Source organism: Anopheles nili, chromosome X, assembly GCF_943737925.1.
Source record: "Anopheles nili chromosome X, idAnoNiliSN_F5_01, whole genome shotgun sequence".
Classification (NCBI taxonomy): domain Eukaryota; kingdom Metazoa; phylum Arthropoda; class Insecta; order Diptera; family Culicidae; genus Anopheles; species Anopheles nili.
Genome location: NC_071293.1, coordinates 8,186,543 through 8,207,763, shown reverse-complemented (window position 1 = coordinate 8,207,763; position 21,221 = coordinate 8,186,543). Strand labels below are relative to the sequence as shown.

At 46.7% G+C, this 21,221-nt stretch overlaps 2 protein-coding genes across 2 annotated transcripts; both read right to left on the bottom strand.

The window, feature by feature from the left end:
* Nucleotides 1-410: 410 nt before the first annotated feature.
* Nucleotides 411-1,898, bottom strand: LOC128729116 (ribonuclease P protein subunit p40-like). Its single transcript, XM_053822765.1, has 4 exons — nt 1,725-1,898; nt 1,503-1,647; nt 1,280-1,441; nt 411-1,174 (listed from the first exon to the last, which is right to left on the bottom strand). The coding sequence occupies exons 1-4, from the start codon at nt 1,857-1,859 to the stop codon at nt 507-509; spliced, it is 1,110 nt and encodes a 369-aa protein (XP_053678740.1). The 5' UTR covers nt 1,860-1,898; the 3' UTR covers nt 411-506.
* A 3,612-nt stretch (nt 1,899-5,510) lies between these two features.
* On the bottom strand, nt 5,511-13,457 carry LOC128728799 (actin-5C). Its single transcript, XM_053822445.1, has 2 exons — nt 13,203-13,457; nt 5,511-6,780 (listed from the first exon to the last, which is right to left on the bottom strand). Exon 2 carries the CDS (start codon nt 6,773-6,775, stop codon nt 5,645-5,647), a length of 1,131 nt encoding a protein of 376 aa, XP_053678420.1. The 5' UTR covers nt 6,776-6,780; nt 13,203-13,457; the 3' UTR covers nt 5,511-5,644.
* Nucleotides 13,458-21,221: the final 7,764 nt, after the last annotated feature.

The following is a 21,221-nucleotide window of genomic DNA, read 5'->3' as shown; positions in this document are numbered from 1 at the left end:
GTTTGCGCATTTGCAGAGAAATTCATATTTCATTTTGAACGGCAAACGTTGCCAACCGGTTCCGAGACGATATTTCTATTACTAGAAACCGCTTTTGTTTTCACCCTTTATTTTATTCTTTAACAAAACATAAGTAGTAAGTCCCTTGCTACCCACTTAACCCTTCTATTCGAACAAAAACTTGCGGACATTTTATGGAATTGTAGGAAACCATTTTCTTTTTAATTTCGTGATAAACTCGTAAACAAATATCAATCGTTTACAGGAAATTTTTTGAAACATACTATTTTCCAGAGATTATTGGAGTTTATTTTTTATTTATTCATAGTAACATTTGTTTGAAAACATCAACTTGAATGTTCTTTAATTTGGTATTGTTATATCAATACAACTTATAAATCATTAGTAAACATGTTTAGAATTTAAATCAACAGCAACTGCTGTATGTTTGTAATGGATTAATGAATTAATTAATGAAAATATAATAAATCCGCTTTCAAATGAAATTAAGAACTGCGACCTTGCACATTACTCCACAGCATCTGCTCCTGGTCGGTTATTACTGCCGTATATGAGCTATCATGATTCCAGTATAACCCAGACTCGCTGGCGGCGGCTTCACGGAGAGGTACATTTGAGAAGCCCTGGGCATGCAGTGCAACCCAAGGAATGCCACCGCATTCGTTTACCAGTTCAATCAACTGATCGATAAAGCATGCAATGTCGTCTGGCGTAAAAAGTCCTTGTGCGTACAAAATAGAAGTGGTTTCGGTTTTGCGGTGACAACCATCCACCATGTAGTTGCTGAGATATTCCACCGGTTCTAATTCGCAGTCTAGCACAAGCAGTCCGATATATTCCAGCAGTTCGTCATACGTGCAATAGTTTTGGCCGTTGGCAGGAGCAGGCTCGTTGCGTGATAAATTCAGCAATGGAATTGCCTCGTCGTTACGTGTTATTGTTTTGTAATTCATAGGAAAACGCTCAACTGTAAGCCCGCGGAAACCGCTCAGATATTTTTCGATTGAGGTGCAACTAACACGTAAATCGCTGTTATTGGCCAGCTTCAATTCTTCAATGCTTGGAGGAACCCATCGTAATATCATGTCAAAGGCAAGTGTTGTATTTTTAATACAGTTGATAGCCGTTGATGATTTTAGGTCGATTTTTATCACTTGAAATTAAAGGAAAAAAAATCCGTTAAAGTTGGATTTCGTACATAACTTTGCTGCAAATAAGCATAGAAAACAGCGAAGCATAATAAAAAATAAATAATTACAATATTTTTCACCCGTCCGTGAACGTAAGTTGGAGCTTAGTTTGGTTTCCAGGCATTCATACGTTTCTTTGTTCAAGCTCATCATAAGTTCTCCGTCTGCAGTTATGGCTGCACAATTGTCGGTCTCTAATTTAGCTTTCTTGGTTACTGCATACAGCTTACCTAAAAAGCGAACCTCATTTGAAATACTATTTGTTGAACAAATACTAAGTTTATTGCTTACCACGTTTGACAAATGCTTCTATGAACTCTTTCTCTAGTATCTCGTGCAATGGTAGCTGCCGCACCAAGAGTAATGTTTTATTCGACAAGAAATGTGCGAGTTCGCTAACAAACTGTGGCTCGTTGGCGGGAATTACGATACAGAGCTGCAAAATTAAGCAATAAACGAATATTGTTAACACAAAGGAGTGAAAAATCTCAACCAAAATGGGCTTATATATACCGAACGATTAAGCTGCTGTGCATCTACATCTTTTCGAACTTTTGGGTCGATTTTGGACTTCGTCCATTTCGCCTTTTTACCGTTTTCGATTCGGTATGAAGGAATGGGAAAATTCCACGATTCAGGACACAACATTTTTAAAAATTATGCCGCAATAATTACTTTTAGCAACAATAGCACAACGTTAGCTTCAACTGCTCACCAAAGAATGATGTATTTCACAAAATCTCGTGTCGACCGGCACGCAGAACGTATGTAAGTACCGGGCTATTGTTCCATTTTGACATTTCATGACATTTCTGTTGCTATAAATCTGCTATAAAACAAAGAGTGGAAAATCGTTTCCTGAAGGCCACAGTTCAACCACGTCCGTTAAAGCTACCGTCTGCCGCACAATTATCTGCTAAAAATGGATGGAAATCGATCAAGTGGCATGAACAAAATAAAATAAAAAAGCGACAATAGAACTACAGAAATGTAGACTTAAATAATGCAATACTTAACGTCGTATTAAGTTGTAGAAAGCTATGCGTTTAATATTATTAATCAACTGTGGTATTAATTCATAAAAGTGTAGTTAAAATTAAGCGATTATTGCAGCGTTCAATCATACTGAAACATACTTTAATGAAGGGGAATAATTCAATAAATTGACGACGTAATCCACTAATGAAATTTTAAAAACAAGCATATGATTTTATATAAATCGAAGAATCCTTAAATAAGAAGCATTTTCTGAACGCGTTTTGCTTATAATGACAATGGTACCACCAGGGCAGTAAATAACTCTTATGTTTAACTATAGTAATAAATAAACTCACTTTATGAAACATTTACAACTTTTTATTTCCTAATGTGCATAGTGATTTGCATCCTGATGTGCAAAACTGAACAGCTTATTAGGAAGTGATGAAGTATCCATGCCATTTACTCGCTTATATTTTAATTTTCTTTCCATGTTCAAATTATAAAACAATCTGTTTTCTTTCATAACGATTCAGCCCCTACGAAACAACGCCGCTAATGACTTCCGAGCAGATAGAGGACAAAACTCTTTCAAATATCACCAACGGAGAAAGACAGTAACGAAAGACATATTTTCTGATTGGTAAGGAATGAAATAAAAACACAACGGTTTATAATTATTGAAGCAAACGCTGTCCTTTGTTATCAGTATCAGTGAGTGCCCGTATGTATACTGCGCCAATGTTGTATATGTAAGGATTGTATGTCTGCTGTATGTAGAAGTCCTTGCAAGTGTACTCATAACCATGCGTTAGGTTTTGTTTCCTTTTTTATATCGGGTGTATTTCTTGTGTGCGTGTCTATAATCCTAACGTTTAATTGCCCTTCGCGACTTCGCTTTCTTAAAATGTCATAAAAAAAACAAAGCCGGAACGATACGAATTCTGACAAATATCGCAAAAAGGAACCTTTTTCTCTCACCCGTGAAAATGGGGACGTTCGCTCTCCTGTCCTTGTGATCTTATTTACGCGATCAATATGTCACCACCACACACGCATGCTAACGAAGAATCCGCGCTATATAGTGTAGCTTGAGATGCAATTAATCTCTCTTATCAAAATGCCGTCCTTTCCCGACAGAGGTTGTTGGTGTCTGTCTCTAAATCGCAAAACAAATTCTCTTTAGATTTTCTTCTGGGAAAGGACACGCGCGGAAGGAGGGGCCTTTTTGTAATGCCTCCCCCCCCCAAGCCGAATGGCAAGATGGTCTACCATTTTAAACACACGCTTCAAACTCTAACCGAAATAGTATGCACCACTCCACTACGCGCACTGCACACATTCACACCGGAGCCGAGAACCGAAAGGGAAAAAATGTCTTCGAATAAATAATTCATAAATTAATGTACGCATGATTGTGGTTCATTTATCCGTTAAGTCCGAAAAATGCGCCGCAAGAAAAACCGCTCCATCATCCTTTTTCTGCATCCTTGTTTAACGCTCCCCTTCTCTTCACATGTCTCGTCTTACGCACCTCTCTCACCTACTTCTGCCTCTAACAATCCTTTAGAAGGGGATGCTCGAACAATCTTTAAATCCTCCAAAAGCCCGATGACGACTCCGTCGATCGGAAGCAAATGGAAGGATACCTTTCCCGTTTTTCTTGCCGCGTGCAGGCGCCTGCAGTACACATAATAATAATAGTAATAATAATTATATAAGGAATTGTCCTTTATGCGGTACGACACAATATATCCATATTAAACGAAATAATGAACAAGACGAAAAAGAATAACCCTTCAACTCTACTCCCGGTGTACTGCGGTAGAAGGGAACCAGAAAAAGGGCAATGAAGCTGCGCCTTGTATCTTCTTGCTCCCGCATCCTTCTCTTCTGCCTTGCCATCCCCTTTGGCCAACCCTCTGGGCTCACGATTGTCGCCCCAAACGTCTTAAGGACCCAGCAAACAAAGCAAACTCATCAACCAAAGGGCGGAAGGGTTTAAGCGGGCGAAAACAAACCGTACCGATTTCCATTTCTCTCTTCATAATAGATAACGGGTAGGTGGTGTTTCTTCTATTATTCGTACGTCTCAAAATTTATTTGCTCCTGATTCAAACAAACAAAAATAATGTTTAAGCACCCAAGGAGCTAAGGAGCCTCCTACGCAGTATTTACCGAGGAGCATTTAGATGAGCGGATAGGGCGAAAGAGAGAGGTGTTCGGGAGGAGAGAACTGTACGAAAAAAATCCAACTATCGCTGTGTTCCCCTGAATGGCCCTCCTCCTCTCCTCTGGTCCTGTTTTCCCTGCACCCACACTCACGAAACCTGAAGGTCTCGACGATCACATCTGCTGTGAAAAAAGTGAGGTTAGGAACGGCCCGAATGAAAATTCGACGACCGCAAAGACCAGAGGGAGGAGGGGCGGCTGGGCAGGTGAGTAACGAATTGGACAGAAGGAAAAAAAGAAAATTAACCAGCCCTCCCCCCGGTGTGTGTCCTTCTCTTTAACGCATCTATCGCAAAAACTCATCTCTTGTCAGATGGAAAAAGGACCTCCGCGCGACAAACAAAAATCGCTCAAATAATAATTATCGGTTAATATTACAACGGTTAATACAATACGCGTTTCTCGCCTAGGTAGCGGCCTATCTCGGTGCGTGTGTCTCACTTATTGATAGATAAATGGAAATTAATGTGAAAATTTGCCTTTCGAAGCGCGCAAAAGTCGCTACACCCCGTGGTCGCGCGGCACACACGTGTGCTTATTAGCCGAGAGGGGGAAGAGAGACGAGGAGAGGGGGGGGGGAGATGTTGTGGAAGGCTCATCAGAAGCAGGATGATGATGGGCAGGGGGGGGGGGGTGGTGGATCAGCAACCACAAAATGCATGACACGACGATGAGATGTGTTTTCTGGGGGATATATCAGAAGATTTATTTACGCGAGAGTTTACCCGTTTTTGGCTGCGATTAAACACTGCCTCAATCCCGTAGGAGGAGTTCGGAGAGATTGATTATTTCGTCGAAGGGAAGCTTCGCTGTTGAACTGCTAATTTGGTCTCTTCTGCTAAGGTTAGTGTTTTTGTATCACCCCGGGAAAATGTTTAGTATTTTCCGGCTCTGCTTGGCGAGGGGAAAGGCGAATATGGATGCCATTACGCCTTGATCGCTGCCGCTCTCGTCCTAAGTCAGTGCTGTGTATTGTTTTTATAAGATGTGTAGATAATGGTAATGAATGGTTGCGCGTGTTGCCCCCTGATGTCCGGGAAACTCCTTTCTCTCTCTCTCTCTTTCTCTCTCTGCTGCCGCTGCTAACGCGGACCGACACACACGGGAACGACGGCAACGAACAGGGGTGGGAAAGGGGGGAGGGGTAGAAGGAAGAAGAAAAAACACGATGTGCAAAAAAAAAGGATGGGGACGAATAGTGTGTAGGGCACACATCCATCTCCTTAGAAGCACTTCCGGTGCACGATCGATGGGCCGGATTCGTCGTACTCCTGCTTCGAAATCCACATCTGCTGGAATGTCGACAAGGACGCAAGGATCGATCCACCGATCCAGACGGAGTATTTGCGCTCGGGCGGGGCGATGATCTTGATCTTCATGGTCGACGGGGCAAGCGCGGTGATTTCCTTCTGCATTCGGTCGGCAATGCCCGGGTACATGGTGGTACCGCCGGACAGCACGGTGTTCGCGTACAGATCCTTACGGATGTCCACATCGCACTTCATGATCGAGTTGTACGTCGTCTCATGGATGCCGCACGCTTCCATACCCAGGAAGGACGGCTGGAAGAGGGCCTCCGGGCAGCGGAAGCGCTCATTGCCGATGGTGATCACCTGACCATCGGGCAGCTCGTAGCTCTTTTCCAGCGAGCTGGACGACGCGGCCGTTGCCATTTCCTGCTCGAAATCGAGCGCCACGTAGCACAGCTTCTCCTTGATGTCGCGCACGATTTCACGCTCAGCGGTGGTGGTGAAGGAGTAACCACGCTCGGTCAGGATCTTCATGAGGTAGTCGGTGAGATCGCGACCGGCCAAATCCAGACGCAGGATGGCGTGCGGCAGAGCATAGCCCTCGTAAATTGGCACGGTGTGGGAGACACCGTCACCGGAATCCAGGACGATACCGGTCGTACGACCGGAAGCGTACAGCGACAACACGGCCTGGATGGCGACGTACATGGCCGGTGTGTTGAATGTTTCGAACATAATCTGCGTCATCTTTTCGCGGTTCGCTTTCGGGTTGAGCGGGGCCTCCGTCAGCAGAACCGGATGTTCCTCCGGGGCAACACGCAGCTCGTTGTAGAACGTGTGATGCCAGATTTTCTCCATATCGTCCCAGTTGGTGACGATACCGTGCTCGATCGGGTATTTCAGCGTGAGGATACCACGCTTGCTCTGAGCCTCGTCGCCGACGTACGAGTCTTTCTGGCCCATACCGACCATTACGCCCTGGTGACGCGGGCGTCCGACAATCGACGGGAACACGGCACGTGGAGCATCATCGCCGGCGAACCCAGCCTTGCACATTCCGGAGCCATTGTCGACGACCAGCGCAGCAACTTCTTCGTCGCACATTTTTTCTACAGAGATGGAAAAGGATACGGGAAAATTAACACAACCGTGCAAAGTGGTGTGACTCTTCAATTGAAATTATATATAGTAAATGGATCTTCCTTCTCTTCTTTACTAGCCCGCTCACAATTGAGCACGTTAACGATTCGGCTATCGAGCACCCCTACACAAACTTATGCTATCGATTTTAAAATTAAAAAAGTATCGATAAACGAACATCATATTATTAATGTCTACTCAAACAGTGTAATTATTATAGAAAAGCTCCAACATAGAAGCACGTTCTACCTGTAATGATGGAAAAGAAAACCCACTGATTTGACAACCCCGTCGACTATTACAATAAGAAGAATCGCACCCCCAACCTTGATGGCAATGAACCCCCACACCTCGCATCTCCGCGTGTGAAAACCCATGAGAAAGTTGCTGGCCGAAAAAAGAAATTCCACATTGCCCTTCGCTGCTATTTTCGTGAGAAATCAAGACGGGATAAATGTGGAACAGAAGAAAAATTACGATTACCGGAGGAGCTTACGCGGTAGAGTGCGGGGAATGGGACAACGAATGGGTGGGGATTGTGGAGCATCTCTTCTCTCCTTTTGTACCGATCTCTCCTCTCACGTCGATATTCCCCCCATTTAGAGAAGAAGACGCTTTCGCATCGAAAAGCCTAGTCTTTTTTTCGTTCTAAGAAGCCTTCTGCGTGGCAGTAGCTTAAAAGCCTGAGAGAATTTATGATGGTGTGCAGGCTCTCTGGGCGTGTGTGAGATCTGCTCTCATCGCTCGTTTTTTCCCAACCCATTCGTAGTTCCCAACACACACACACGCCTTGAAATTCTCCTGTTCCTTCTACACACGGGAGATGAGATCGAATGAAGGGATTCGCTCAGGAGGGTGCAGGACAGAGGGAAAAAGAGAACCAGAGCCGTTCACTCCCTTCCCTTCACCCATGGTTGAAAGTGCCGGGAATGCGATAGTATTGGTGTTAACAGGCCCAAGTTACCGGTAACGGGCATTTCAAACGCTGAGTTGGCGAAGAGACGTTTTTTCTCAGTAAACGAGCACTCTTTTTTTTATCCACCCTTTTCGTCGGAACACCACCCGGCAAAAGTACAATTATAAGCTTCTACTTCTTCTGATTACCGCACTGCGGCGTTCGTACATCGCACATTATCTGGTTAGCTTTAGATATCCAAGAAAAGCTAAATCTTTTATGCTTGAAGAGCAACATTTCGTCGCATTGTTCAACCCTTTTTTTTTAGACAACCTAGCAGGCAGGCAGGCAGGTTCCTGCTTGTAATTGTATGCGTGGAGTGGTGCTTAGCTTGGGTTCTTTTGAATTTCGAACGCTTCAACCGTCTTTTCAACAGAGTAACGGCTGAAGAGAAATTTTTCAATTTCGCCATGATAAAAAATTGACATACGAGTGGCTTTTAACGCTCCATTCTCTTTCTTATAGGATTCTTGTGTTAAAATTAAAGCTAATTTAACACAATATGCCAATTGACACAATTGAATTAAAGAAAAAAAAAAGCCGAATGAGGTATAATCGGAGATTCTATACCCATCTAAAACGAACGAATCGTAAAACGCTTCGAAAATAAAATCTCCAGAATTACGAAGGGAAAAATGGCTGACGACAAAAGCCGACCGCCATATTGGAATTTGCTGCGAGACGAGCTAACGCACATTTTTTAATAATTATTAAGAATTTAATTTGTTACAAAAAAAACTAAAGGAACATTTGCTAACGCGTTTCTGTTGGCGTGTGAACGGTTATCGCTTAACGCATTAAGGAGCATTGAAATCTTTTGATCTGAGGAAAAACCTGCCATTGTACGACGAAGCAAAAAAATCCCCATCTTACGCTATATGTTCAGATAATTTCTAACCGCACCCTTCTTTTGTTCCTTTTCTCGAATAGCCCCTTATGTCCTTCTGGTCGTTCTTCTGATCCTAAGGCACCACAACCTCTCACATAACCTAACTTCTCTCGCCAGACGGCCAACGCCCAGCACGCGGTGGGTGATGAATCACACTCCAAAAATCGCCCAAAATACCGCATCAACTACACGTATGCACACCATGCAAGGACGATGGACGCACACACAGCTGCCGGGGTACACATACACACACAATAATCCTCGCTGGCCCCTTTCTGGACGGCTCCAGGACAACTTTTTCATCGCACGTCCAGGGGGTCCCACGAATTGAAAAATTGATTGAAGTGAAGATGGGGGAGTTGTGGGCTCCGATTTCCAGCAATTTGTATCCAAAAATCCACCACAAGCTTCCGGCGCGTCGTCATCGTATTGAGTGTATAAAGGACGTGCGTGCGTACGTGTAGATGTGTGTGGGAAAAAGGATAGCAAAAAAAAATCGCAAACTGCGACCAGGACGAAAAACTACTACCGGGTAATACGAGTTTAGAAAGCTGCTCACACAAGAGCAGTCAAAAAAGGGGACGCCATCCTGATAAAAGCCCCTATTGAAACTTGCACACAACCAATCGCAGTTTGAAATGTGAGTTTGAATCTTTTGATTAAAATGTGAAACTAAAACCTGAATTCTTGAGCCTGAATAATTGCGAACACCGGGAAATAATGAAGAAAGGAAGCACCACGAGATTTAAAAAAAGAAAAGCTAAACTATTAACGAAAAAAGAAACTACCAGAGGGAAGCTCACACACTACCTTTTTTTATAGAATCTGCTTTGATTCACAAAAGAACACTAAGAAGTGTATAACTTCCAACCGTTTGGGCACTGGAGAAGGGTACAAAGTTCACTAGAGCGATTGACGCAACCGTACTGTTCGATGTCCGCGCACAGAATGGAATTAGTCAGAGCAAAGCTTTTCTATTTGGCTTCACCCGATGCAATCCTTCGTGAGCGCAAAAATGAGTCACGCAAGAGAGCGCGAGAGACCAGACCAGTGGCTCTCAAACGCACGCAGCCGAGCGACGGTGGTGTGCGTGCAAGCTTTGGGCTCGGCTGGATATCGCTCGATAGCGCTCCGGACTATGCTATCTCTCTCTCTTTCTCTCGCTCTCGCTCTCCCGGTTCGCTCTCAAAAGCAATCGACCAATCGCGTTAACATGACCATATATGGCAATGTTTCGGAAATGTTGTGCTCCAGGCCGGGCTAAAACCGTTGGCAAGCCTCGAACCATCCCGTGTAAGCGGCTTGCTTCTATCGTCCGTCTCTCGCTCACGCCGTCGCTCAACGCCCTTGCTCACTCGCTCTCTCTCTCTCTCTCTCTGTCACTCTCGTGTGCCGGGGTTTCGGATTCCGGTGGCCCTTCATTTTCGGCCCACCTAGCGAACAACCCATGGTGGAGAGGTAGGGAGTTTGCGGGTGAGCAAAGCCGGCAACGGTTTTTCCCTTCCACCCATGCACCTCCCCCTCCCCCCCCCCCCACACCACTCTGACCAGTGCATTACCAAGGGTATTCCTGGAGCTGGAAAAAGGCCACCAACGGTGACCAACGAATGATTCATGCATGCGCGCGCGTGTACACGTACACACATGCACCCAATTTAGAAAAATGGAAAAGCTGAGAAATATCCACACCTGAGATGTATCCGCCGAAATACAGCTGCCGGTAAGTTCACAATTTCTCCAAGTTGGACAAAACCGGCAGGGTTTTAACGTGTCCTATTAGCTGTACCACGTACCTCCGTATTTTAACCTGTCTTGGCGGGGCAGCGGGAACGAATGATCAAACAAGGATCACCGGTGTAACAGGGAACAACGGTGTAACCGATGGAACCGATGGAACACTGATCACCGGGAAGGAAATCATCGGTCGAACACATTTTCATTGAATGCGTCCGCTTGCCCGCCGGTGACCGACGCCTTTGGACATAGGCATCGATATGCAATGGACCGGAAAAGATTTGTTTCGCATTCACTCATGATAATCGACGATGTTTCGGCATCTTGAGGACGCTCTTATTCGTCTACTACAACGTCTGAGATTTGGCCCTGACGCTGGTGTTGGGTTATCATCTTCAGCTTGAAAAAAGAGGTCCAGATTGTGGGATGATGATGCGGTGTTACCGGTGGGGAGAGCGAGGGAGCAAAAATGGCCGTGCGGAAGACGAACGTTTGCTGCTGCTTTTTGATGTCCTTTTTTTGCTCTCTTTTTCGGAACTTCCAGTTTCACAAGACACGCGAGAGAGAGATATCGCGAAAATTGAATTGCACTGAATTCATTTTTTTCTCTCTCCTCTTTTCCGACCATCCCTTCACACATTCGTGCGGCAATTGACCACACACTCATTCACGATAAGTGCGCCACTTGAAGCGGGGTAATTTTTCACCCATTAGAGCAGCAACATCCTTCGCGAAAAGGGTGCCCAAAAAAGAAGGGGGTGCTAAAATGGCGGTGCAACAACCGAATCACGGAGTAAAACGAACTCCCGTGGGAGGGGGGGGGGACCGGAAAAGCCATCGGCCAAAAAGGAAAATCGCACAGATTTAGACCCTCTTCCGGGGGGCCCTTAAGGGCTACGGGACGGTGACAGAAGGAGGAATAAAAAGGAACAGCAGCAATCAATTTCTTGCTCAGCGGCACACGCGAACAGCCCTTTTGAAGGGCAATGGGAAAAAAGTTAAAATGAACCTTACCGTTCAAGAGCGATATATCAATAGTGGTTCTATAGGCGGTTCTGGCTCTCTTAGTTCTGCGAACCATTTTTGAAAATTTTCAAAGATTCGATAGTTTTCAAGTGGCAGCAAAAAATGTTAAGGTCTCGAACGCTTGGAAAGCACTTAAGAATGAAAGTGCTTAAGTGGCTCGTTAGGTTGCAAAACGCATCGCAGTCGATCTGTGTGAACTGCGATTTGAAAATCATTTTACCAAAAACAATGACCTGTCAAAGGATTGTCAAACGCCGCCCCGAGATAAATGCGCGTTATGTAACCATTTCAACGGGCCTTTATTAATTAATTATTTCTCCAGCGTGCTGGCAGATTGATGCCGCAGCGGGAGGCTGTGTGTGTTCGGAAAAATGTGCTAACTTCCCGCATATATTTTCCATCACCGCGCTCGCCATCGCATAAATAGGTCAGCCTATCGACCGTTCGCGAGGTGCTTGTAGTGGTGTTTTTGTTTTTATTTTGCGTTGTTTATAATTCGCACATTAAGCAATGGTGGTAAGTTTGCCCAATGTCCTTCGATACAACACGCGCTCGGCATAATTTCGCGATACTTTCGCTCAAGGATAACACCATCGGGGTACAAAAAAACGACGTGTGCATGTATGGGAAAACTCAGGTGCGCCTTTAGGTGTATTTTTTCGCCATACTCCTGTACACCTGTCAGTGAGAGAAATCGAAAAGCCGGCCGGTCTCCTTCAGGACATACAGCCAAGAAAGGACAAGAAACCGGACTGCGGATTTCCCCTGGCACATTCGTGTGTGTGGGTAAGTGCGAGAGTTGTATTGGGGCAGGAATCTCCCAAATAAAACAACAAAAAATGGGCCCAAGCTCTGCACCATTCGGGGAAGTGCGTGCGTCTCTTTCTCTCTCTCTCTTTGTCGTTCGGTGACAGGCCGTATCGGGAGGACTCGATTCGTCCTTCCGTAACACCACCAGTGGGCACGTAAATTAATTACAGTGACAGTGAAGTGATCAGTTTGATAGCTAGCCAGCATCAACAACTGAAACCGATAGAAAGCAATAACAAACCATCCGGAAACCGAACCGGCCAGGACGATCCATTTGTTTGTTTGTGTGTGTGTGCGTTTTCCGGTCAACTTCTGGTGGGTTTGATTGAAGGTGCAGCTCGTGCTGAGAAGAAACGCAGGACCGCAGGCTAACCGAAGGGCACACTAATACACCCACAAAAAGAAACAGAATGGCAGGGCACCGCCGTTTGGTCCTTCGGCTGAGATCCTTCCCCGGAAAGCGCTAAATGGTGGCTGCACACAGAGACACATTGAGCACGGGTAAAAGCAACGCACAAAAAACAACGAGCCTATTTCCTGCAGGTCCAAAGCTCGTCCTTTTTCTTTTTTTTGTAACGCTGGGCGCGTTCGGTTTGATTGTTCGTGAGGCGGCTTGTGAGCATTTGATAACGGTGCACGAACGGCGCGGTGTGTTTGTAAACGTGCATTTTCTTTTTTTTTAGTTGTGTGCCGCCCCTCACCCCCTCCCAAACCCGTAGTCCTTTTTGGAGATCGCGTCCTTTTTTGGGTGATCGGGGAGCGCACACACGTGCACATTGCGCTTCACACTTAACACACTGCACCGTGGCACGAGCCAAGCGAGGCTGGATTTGTCCCTCCGAAAACCGACACCAAAAAGGATGTAATAACAAAAACGTCCCCCCATCCACCGCGTTTCCTTGGCTCTCGGGGTGCGGGCCAAAAACCCGCGTTCCCCGCAAAGGTGGATGTGTGGCTGATTTGGTTTTACTACTTACATTTGGTTTTATTTAACACACGTAACACGCTTAAAGGAATGGGAACGTACAACTTTCGGCACTTTGCGTTCTTTGCTTATTTTCTTTTTTGCACTTGGCGCGCGCTGTCGCTTCGCAAACACTATCCTTTTATCGTTTTCGCGGTTTCGCACACCTGGCGTTGCACACTGAACTGGCCAACAAGGACACACCACAGGGGCCGCTCGGAAGGAGGCTTGCAAAATACTGGGCTACGGTGAACTCGTTCGAAAGGCTTCTCTAACTCAAATGACTACGATTACTCAGTGGTCGGTGGATTTTAAATAGTAGCGGATCCGGCGATCGCGAACCCCTGCGCACGCACGCGCACACACGCACTCATACAACCAACGAAACGAGGGCTCCCCTTCCCCCGCCTCCTTTGGCCGGTACGTTTCGTTTCCCCAACCCATAGCGGTGGGTTGCGTTTTTGACCATATATGGTATTCGATAGCAGCACGAGACGTGTTGGAGCAGCACACTCAAGAGGGAGAGAGAGAGAAAGAGAGAGAGAGAGAGAGTGAGAGCTCTCCGACCGGAAGGGTGGTCAAGCGGATGCACCAGGGGGTTGGAAGGTGGGCTTGAGGCTTCGAGAGAGCGATGCGGTGAAGCGCAAAAGCGCACCCGGCATCATGAATAATACACGCCCCGGATGAAGGCCAAAACGATGCGGCTGTGTGTTAGTGCCTGCTGGTGGTCGCTATTGACTCATTGGATGCTGGATATCGCAACGGAAAAGCTCCCCCAGGAGGCTGGAACACTTGCGCTAAACACGCAGCAGCGTGAATAAGCGTGCGATTCTGCGAATTCGTATGCACGCGTGTGGATGTGTGTGTGCTTAAGATGAACAGTGGCACTCTTTGATGAGCGCGATCGAAAGCAGGATGCACACACGTGCATATAGCGGCGAGTGCATAAGTTGCAAGGCACGGCCACAAGCCTAATCCATTTTGCAGGGTTTGTCGCGCACACGATCGTAGGCTGTGATTTTATTTCCTCACGCCGGTGCTGATCGAATCGTGCTGTCCTTATCGGCATATTGATCGTACGTCCAGTGGTGTGAGTATATAATGGCAACAAAAGAATTTTTTTATTGTCGCACATTTTTGGTGCAAAATGCATCATCCACCCCTGCAGCGGTGCATCATCCAATTACCTATCGCTAATGAGCGCAATTTTTGTTGCACCTATGACGAATGCGGGGAACAGGCCTCTCCTTTCATAAACTCGCCGTGTTGAACTCCCATGATCCCATGATCCCATGATCGTAAGAATGCATTCGTTTCATCTCCACCGGTTGGTCTATTTTTACCTTTCCCAGATCGATTAGCACACAGCGGCCCTTTGTAAGGGCGTCGTTTTGATGTGTTTTTTTTTATCAACACCCCGATTCGTCATCCTCCATGTTGGTCACATTTTTCTAGCGTTACAAATCGCTCATTCGCCACCATTTTGCGTTTCCGTTGCTCTGCCCTGCACTTTTGCATGGTTTCGTCACCGCTTAAGGGAGGCCCTTCAGGGTGGTTCGTCTTATCGTGAAAGGCGTTGTTTTACTTAGGGAAATTACAGAACAAAAAAAAAACATCCCCGATATGGCGCGACCCCGATACGGTTCCATACCATGGCTTTTCCTTTCGATTCGGTTCAACCCCTCCCCAAGAGATCGTGTTCGCCAAAATAGGGCCCTGATAAGCGCCGTCGGCTGGCATGCTTGCACGTTCTTGGGCACCGATAATGTAACGTTCTGTGGCATTAAAGCCCGCCCGCGTTGCAAGCCATTAATGCGGCCTTTTTTTTAACGTTCCAGCTTGTTAACGATTAATTTTGCTAGGATGCAGGCAAACTCGAACGAAAGCGCAAGAACACGGAACGAGAAATGCGCCGATAACGTGGCTGGGGTTTTTTTCTTCCCCTCTTGGGTTTGGTTTTTCTTCTCCTTCGCACAAACCAACGAGCTACGAAAGCGAACAAACGACGTGTGCTTTTGGGGTTCTTTTTTTTGCTTTATTATTCCTCTCCTCGTCTGGGTTAGCTGGCATTTTGCTTTACCCGCAGGCAGGATGAAGGAGCTAGCGAAACTGGAAAGCTGCGAGGCCTCAAACTCAAACCACACCACCGGAAAATGGAAAGAATAAACTGGCCCGCCAGCAGTCAGAAGGCAAAACCGAGAGAAGCCCCCAAATTATGATGGATCCAACGGGGGGGGGGGGGGGGGTGGGGGGGTGGGGGAGGAGGGGGAAGAGGACGGAATGGCGAAGGTGGGAAGAGAAGATGAACAAAAGAAAACCCAGGCCCAGGTTTTGTAATGATATACGCGACGGCCACGCTACGCCGCGTCCGACGATTGCGTGTCGTGGATCACACGGTAAAGGAAGGTAAGGGGTGGTACTCTGTGGGGGACGGGGGAGGGGGTGGTAAAAGAGAGAAGGGACTGGGCACGTATCATGCATTAATGCATCCGAGAAGCGTCTGCATATCCGGCATGAGCGAAAAACGAATAACAACAAAACAAAACGCACACTCCATTCGCGCTAACCCTTATGCCTGTTGGCGTTAACCCTTCGCGGTTAGATTATCCGAAAGCAAGGAGGTGCTTTTTGGTCGGAGATGCACACCTTCACGGCATCGTGCGACAGAAAACGTGAGCGTTTTGTCACCGATACCTAGCGAAACGAATGAGCAACCCTTTTGTGACCCTTTTGGACCCTTAAAATTAGCGCAATCGAATGCCTCGGATGTTCCCGGGATGATACACACATGGGCTCATCTCTTGACGTACCTATCGAGCAAAACGAGCCCTTCGGTTCGAGTGAAGAATGTTTACCAACACACCTGGTTGCAAAACACAAACAAAATCATAAACCGTACGTGTCAAATTGGCCATCGCGTCATCATTACCGGGTTTATCATTATCGTCGCCGCATTTGCGATCATATTGTGTTGCAGTTGTTGTTATCTGACTCCGTTGAGGGTTCGCTTTTTCTCAAGGGCCACGTACAGTGATTCCATGGTGAGGTGCGCTTGATCTCGAGCCCGGAATCGTGACGATGGAACCGAAACTAAAACGCCACCAAGGCGGGGACACCTTTTGACAGCTCGGGTAAGCATAAACAAATCCGGAAGAGAAATAATGGCGTTATAAAGAAAATGAGCGTAATTAGCTCTGTTACATACTTCCAGGAGCCTTAAATCCATTCACAATCCTTGACCCCAGGGTCATCGTCTCTTAGAAAACAGGGATATAATCGCGCTCCGCTGGTGTGTTCATTTTCAGCCCATTTTACTAACCTACCTGGGCAAGAAAAAAGCTCAGAAGTTGTGCGTAGGACATATGGCCTGTAGCTGCCAATCCAGTATATAACTAGGATGGAGGATCAGTCCTCTTAGGCACGGATTGATACAGGAGCGCCCAGAAAGCTGGACTCTTGCATCTTACCGTGGGCAAAGCCTAATAAAGAAGAAGATGTGCGAAATACGAGAAAACATTCCCCACGGTCGAAAACTGCTGCACAGCGGAACGGGGAATGCGCTTTTCGGTTGGCAAAAAAAGGGCAGCAAAAAAAAAAGCAGAAGCAGCCAGACCCACGAGACTCCGGAGTTCAGTGGCTTCGTTTCTTCTTTCGGGCGCGTGTGCGTTCTTCTCAGCACCGATCGACCATCCAACCAAGGCTGGCTCTGTGTGCGTGCGAGAATCGCATTAGTGGCGTTGGTTTCGCGATCGTACGGGTTGAACGCCGGTGGTGGCATCCCAAATCTGCACCTTCGTGGAGGGCCAACTTAGCCCGCAGATAAAATAACACCAAGAATGGTGGAAAACGAAAATCGCCAACCGGTGGAACGCGATCCCAAGACGTGTGGCGTTCTTTCCATGGCTCCCCGATCTCTCAGGGGGTGACTCCACACGCGATGACGTCATGATATCGCGGCGCATGAATGAAACGATCGCGGACACCACGTCTAGGGGGTAGTTTTGTGCGACCGTGTGTGTTTGTGTGTGTGTGTATGTGAAGAGGACATTATGGCGCTAATTGACTGCAATTGCAATCGTCCCCATGTCGAAGGTGAGTGTCATTTTTTTTAGCACATTATTACTTAATTTAGCTTTATGCGCCATCACCCCCGAAAGGGCCAGAGAGCGAGCCCTCGTGTATGCATCATTAGCACAACGGCAAATGATGCCTTCAAACTCGTAGCCGGGTTGCTGCGGAATCGAATGCGAGGGTGAGTTGTAAACAAAGTAACGAAAAAAAAAAAAAAGGGCGAAGGGTCGACAAATAAACACTCGCGCCCTACGACGACGGTGTGGTTTTTGGCGATGATTCATCGTGGAACCCCCGTTGGATTGGTCATGGCGAGTGATTCACGCTTCTCCGACGTTCGGCTAGATGCTGGTTTAGGAGTTTTGGATTGAATTCGCCTTGCTGGCTTCTTCCGATGGTTGCTTTCAACCCATCCGGTGTGGCCAAACGCTTCGGGAATGCACAATGATCTATCCAGTCCAGTCCATCGGGTGCGGCTTCCGGTGCGTACGTGATGATGATGCAGACAAATGGAAAACTCAGAACCGGAAGCACGTCTCTTGACCCTGACCGCTTCAACTCGCGTCTAAAGACTGTTGAAACAAAGCGCCATAAGATAGCATGGGAATACAACTGGAGGAGTTAGCAATAACGATAAGCAGGTGTAGAAGCTAGCAGGAATGATGTGCAGGAGGAGACCAGATAAAAGAACCTTCAAAGGCACCCATCTCGAGGTGTTAGGTCGCAAGGTTTCATAGATTAAACGATCTCAGGTGGTTTTTTGAAGGTGATCATTTGAGAAGACCATCGAATTATCACCTGAGACCTGATTGCGTGGTCAACCATGATGAGTAATCGAGCTGCCCGATCACGATGAGTAATCGTAGCAGAAAGTTCCCGATGGACATTGCCGTGTCAACCTCATTAGCTGCACATGCCATGATCGAGATTGCATCATCCACCGAACAGAACAACCAGCTGATTCTGGTAGATTTTATGGCCCTTGAAAGGTATCGCCCCACCTTTCCTTCTCGCTTAACAAAGGCCCCCTTTTTGTGTGGCTTTAAGCCGTTCGTATCTGCGCAATTTACACATACCTTCGCGCAACTCAACACTCAGCTTTATCTGAAATAAGACGTTTCACACACCTTGATAAGACGCGCCGAGACTGGAGCTGGTGGTTCAGAGGATGGGGGGGGGGGAACAAAATCGGTTTCAAAATTGCGTTGCAGAAATTCTTCGTATTTCAAGCCAACGGTGGATAACTAGCAAACTCAACATCACGCAAAAAGAATGCCTCATGCGAGGTAGAAGACGAAACTGGCCATCATTCGCTAGAGCGCTCTATTTGCAAGTTCTCAGTACCTATCTTTTGTGAACTTCTGCTATCTGCTTGCGAAGGTTCTTTGGTACGTTCTTTTGGACCATTTCAGACCTGGATGGCAAAAGCGAGAAACGGTTGGCTTTCGGCGTCTGCTGTAGTTTCGTTCGCTGGAATTTTGAAGCCTTACCTGAGCTGGTTCCCGCACCATTGTATCGGTGGCGATTATATCTTCTTTTTGGCTGGTTTTTTGTTTTCTTCAAAATCACCAATTTCGTTTCGTTGGTGCATCGATCGCAAACCCCCTTCTTTCTTACCCTCCATCTCCCCTTTCTGTTTGGGGCCCTCCTTTATCCTCATAAAAAAGATTTCCACGATCTCCTCGCGCATGTGGAAGGATAGACGAAATAAAACCGGTAAACCTCAAACAAAGGGGGCTCGACCCAGGGAAAGGGTGATACCTGCTTGTGTTTCGATTGCTTTTACTTCCCCCTCTCCCACTCCTTCCTTCTTCACACTTTCCTCGCTCTCCCCACACCCTGCAAACCCGCCGATCACTGCTTGTTTTATTGATCATGCCTGTTCGAGGTGGAATTGGCAGGCTTTTTTTTCGTGGCGTTGTTTCTTCTGCTCCATAAATATAACATTAGGATCGAAATGATAAATTATCATCATTACCGGAACGGTGCACCTGTCGTGGGGAGGGGGAGGGGAGGCGTAGGGTGGAAGCAAACTGGGTGCAGCCATTTCCGCGTGCTTCGGGATGGGGTGTGCGAATAACAAAAAAAAAATACAACAAAATCAAAACTACTCCCAACTCAAACGAAAAGACACACGAAATGCACATACACAATCAAACAACAACAATAAAAAAAAAGCGACATGTGGATCGCTGCGATCGGAAAGGGGTTGGAAAAATCTTCCCTCACGCAGGGTTAGGGGTGGTTTTGTTTTCCTTCTTTTTTTGTCCCACCGCTAAGCTTGCCCCGTTCGCGTAGGTTTTCTTCGCTGTCTCGCGTTTCGGGGGCTTACATTTTCCGGCGAATGAACTTTTTCCTTTTACAGCCAACTCATGCTGAAAGTGGCGAAGGGAAGGCGCCCGGGTGGCTGGCGGGAGAGATGCCCGGTGGGTGGGGGGGGGGGGAGCTGGTTGAGAAATCGTACGCTTTATTGCATCGCGTCGAGCGAAATCGTCCTCCTGCTTCACATCCAACGCTTCCCTTTCCAAAAACGGTGGAATGAAATCGGAAGCAGCCACATGCTGTGGGGAAAAGAATTCACACCGGAAAAAAAGAAAACCCAAGAACTCGTGGAACCAGGCAAAGGGGGAACAAGAAAAGGCTCCCCTCCCTCGATGGCACGGGGAAAAAGCTCGAGTAGCGACGTGGTTTTTCATTATCTTGCCGTTTTAAGACGTGGCTGCTCCCATGCAGAAGGCCATTTTGTGGCGATACTTAACACCTTCGGAATGTTGGATAAAACCCCACCCCGTTAGATGCAGACCACTTTGGAGGTTGTCTAAAAATATGTTTGCTTTAATTTCCGTTCCGCCTTTTTTTTTTTATTTTCATTTTATTTAAAACACTACGGAACGCCTAACGCGGCCAACGGCATGCGACGTCCCAAAGGGGAAGACACGCGAAAACGAACTCCATCTTTGGGAAGTCGTGGTGCGCTTCGTTGCGCAAAAACAATGTTCCGGTCACCGTGCGAATTGCGAATCTCCGACATGGGGTGGCTTGCGAAAAACGAATTGAATCGAAAAACTGCTTCACCCTTTGGGCAAGTTAGAGCTGGCATAGTTAGAGGAGTTGGGGGATTGGTTGTGGTTTTGGTGAGGGTTCACAACGGCCGACAAATTCTACAGAAATTAAGAACTCACTGGAAGGATGTCGTGAATTTGTTGTGAAAACATCCCCGTGTACAAAATGCACTCGTTTCATCAAAAGCTGGCGTTCAAAAGCGAGTGTCACTATTTTTTCAATCAACAGTAATTTATACTGCAATCAAAGTGAAACCAAAATGCGATCAAAGTCATCGTCATTCCATCGCTGAACTCCTACACGAACCGTGCTTGATTGGTGATGAGAGTGATTCACTGGGCATTTTAGGAACGTCTTATATTCCTGATGCGAGTGAAGAGGAATTGCATGACTTGTTGCATGATCATTGTTCTAATTTTGCAGTTCGTCGTAATGAGAAACATTTCTCTAACATTTTATAATGAAATTCAAGGGGACCAGAAAAGAGGTAGTTGTACACTCCATGAAAGGTTTTGATCTGATGATTCGGAGGTAGCAGAGTGACTTGTTTTCCTCATCAGATCCATTCTAACCGTACGGTGGGTCATGGCGATCATGACCAGAATTAGCTACCCTGTTAGAAAACTGGAGCTACATTACGGGTGCGTTTCATCGGAAATTCGCCACCAAAAGAACACGAAACAGTGGCATCGACGCACCTCAATTCTGATGCTGCTGGGAATCACGCCACAATCATTTCCTTTTGCGGGTCGTGCGGGTGATGGTGACATAACTTGTGACGCGCGGAAGCAGGTCGAACCTCGTGGTCGCTCTCGATCTTCCTTCCGGTGATTCAATTGCTCGCAGAGAAGGGTTGGGCTGGTCCGGTTTGTTCAGCAGTTCGCCCCAAATCCGGGAT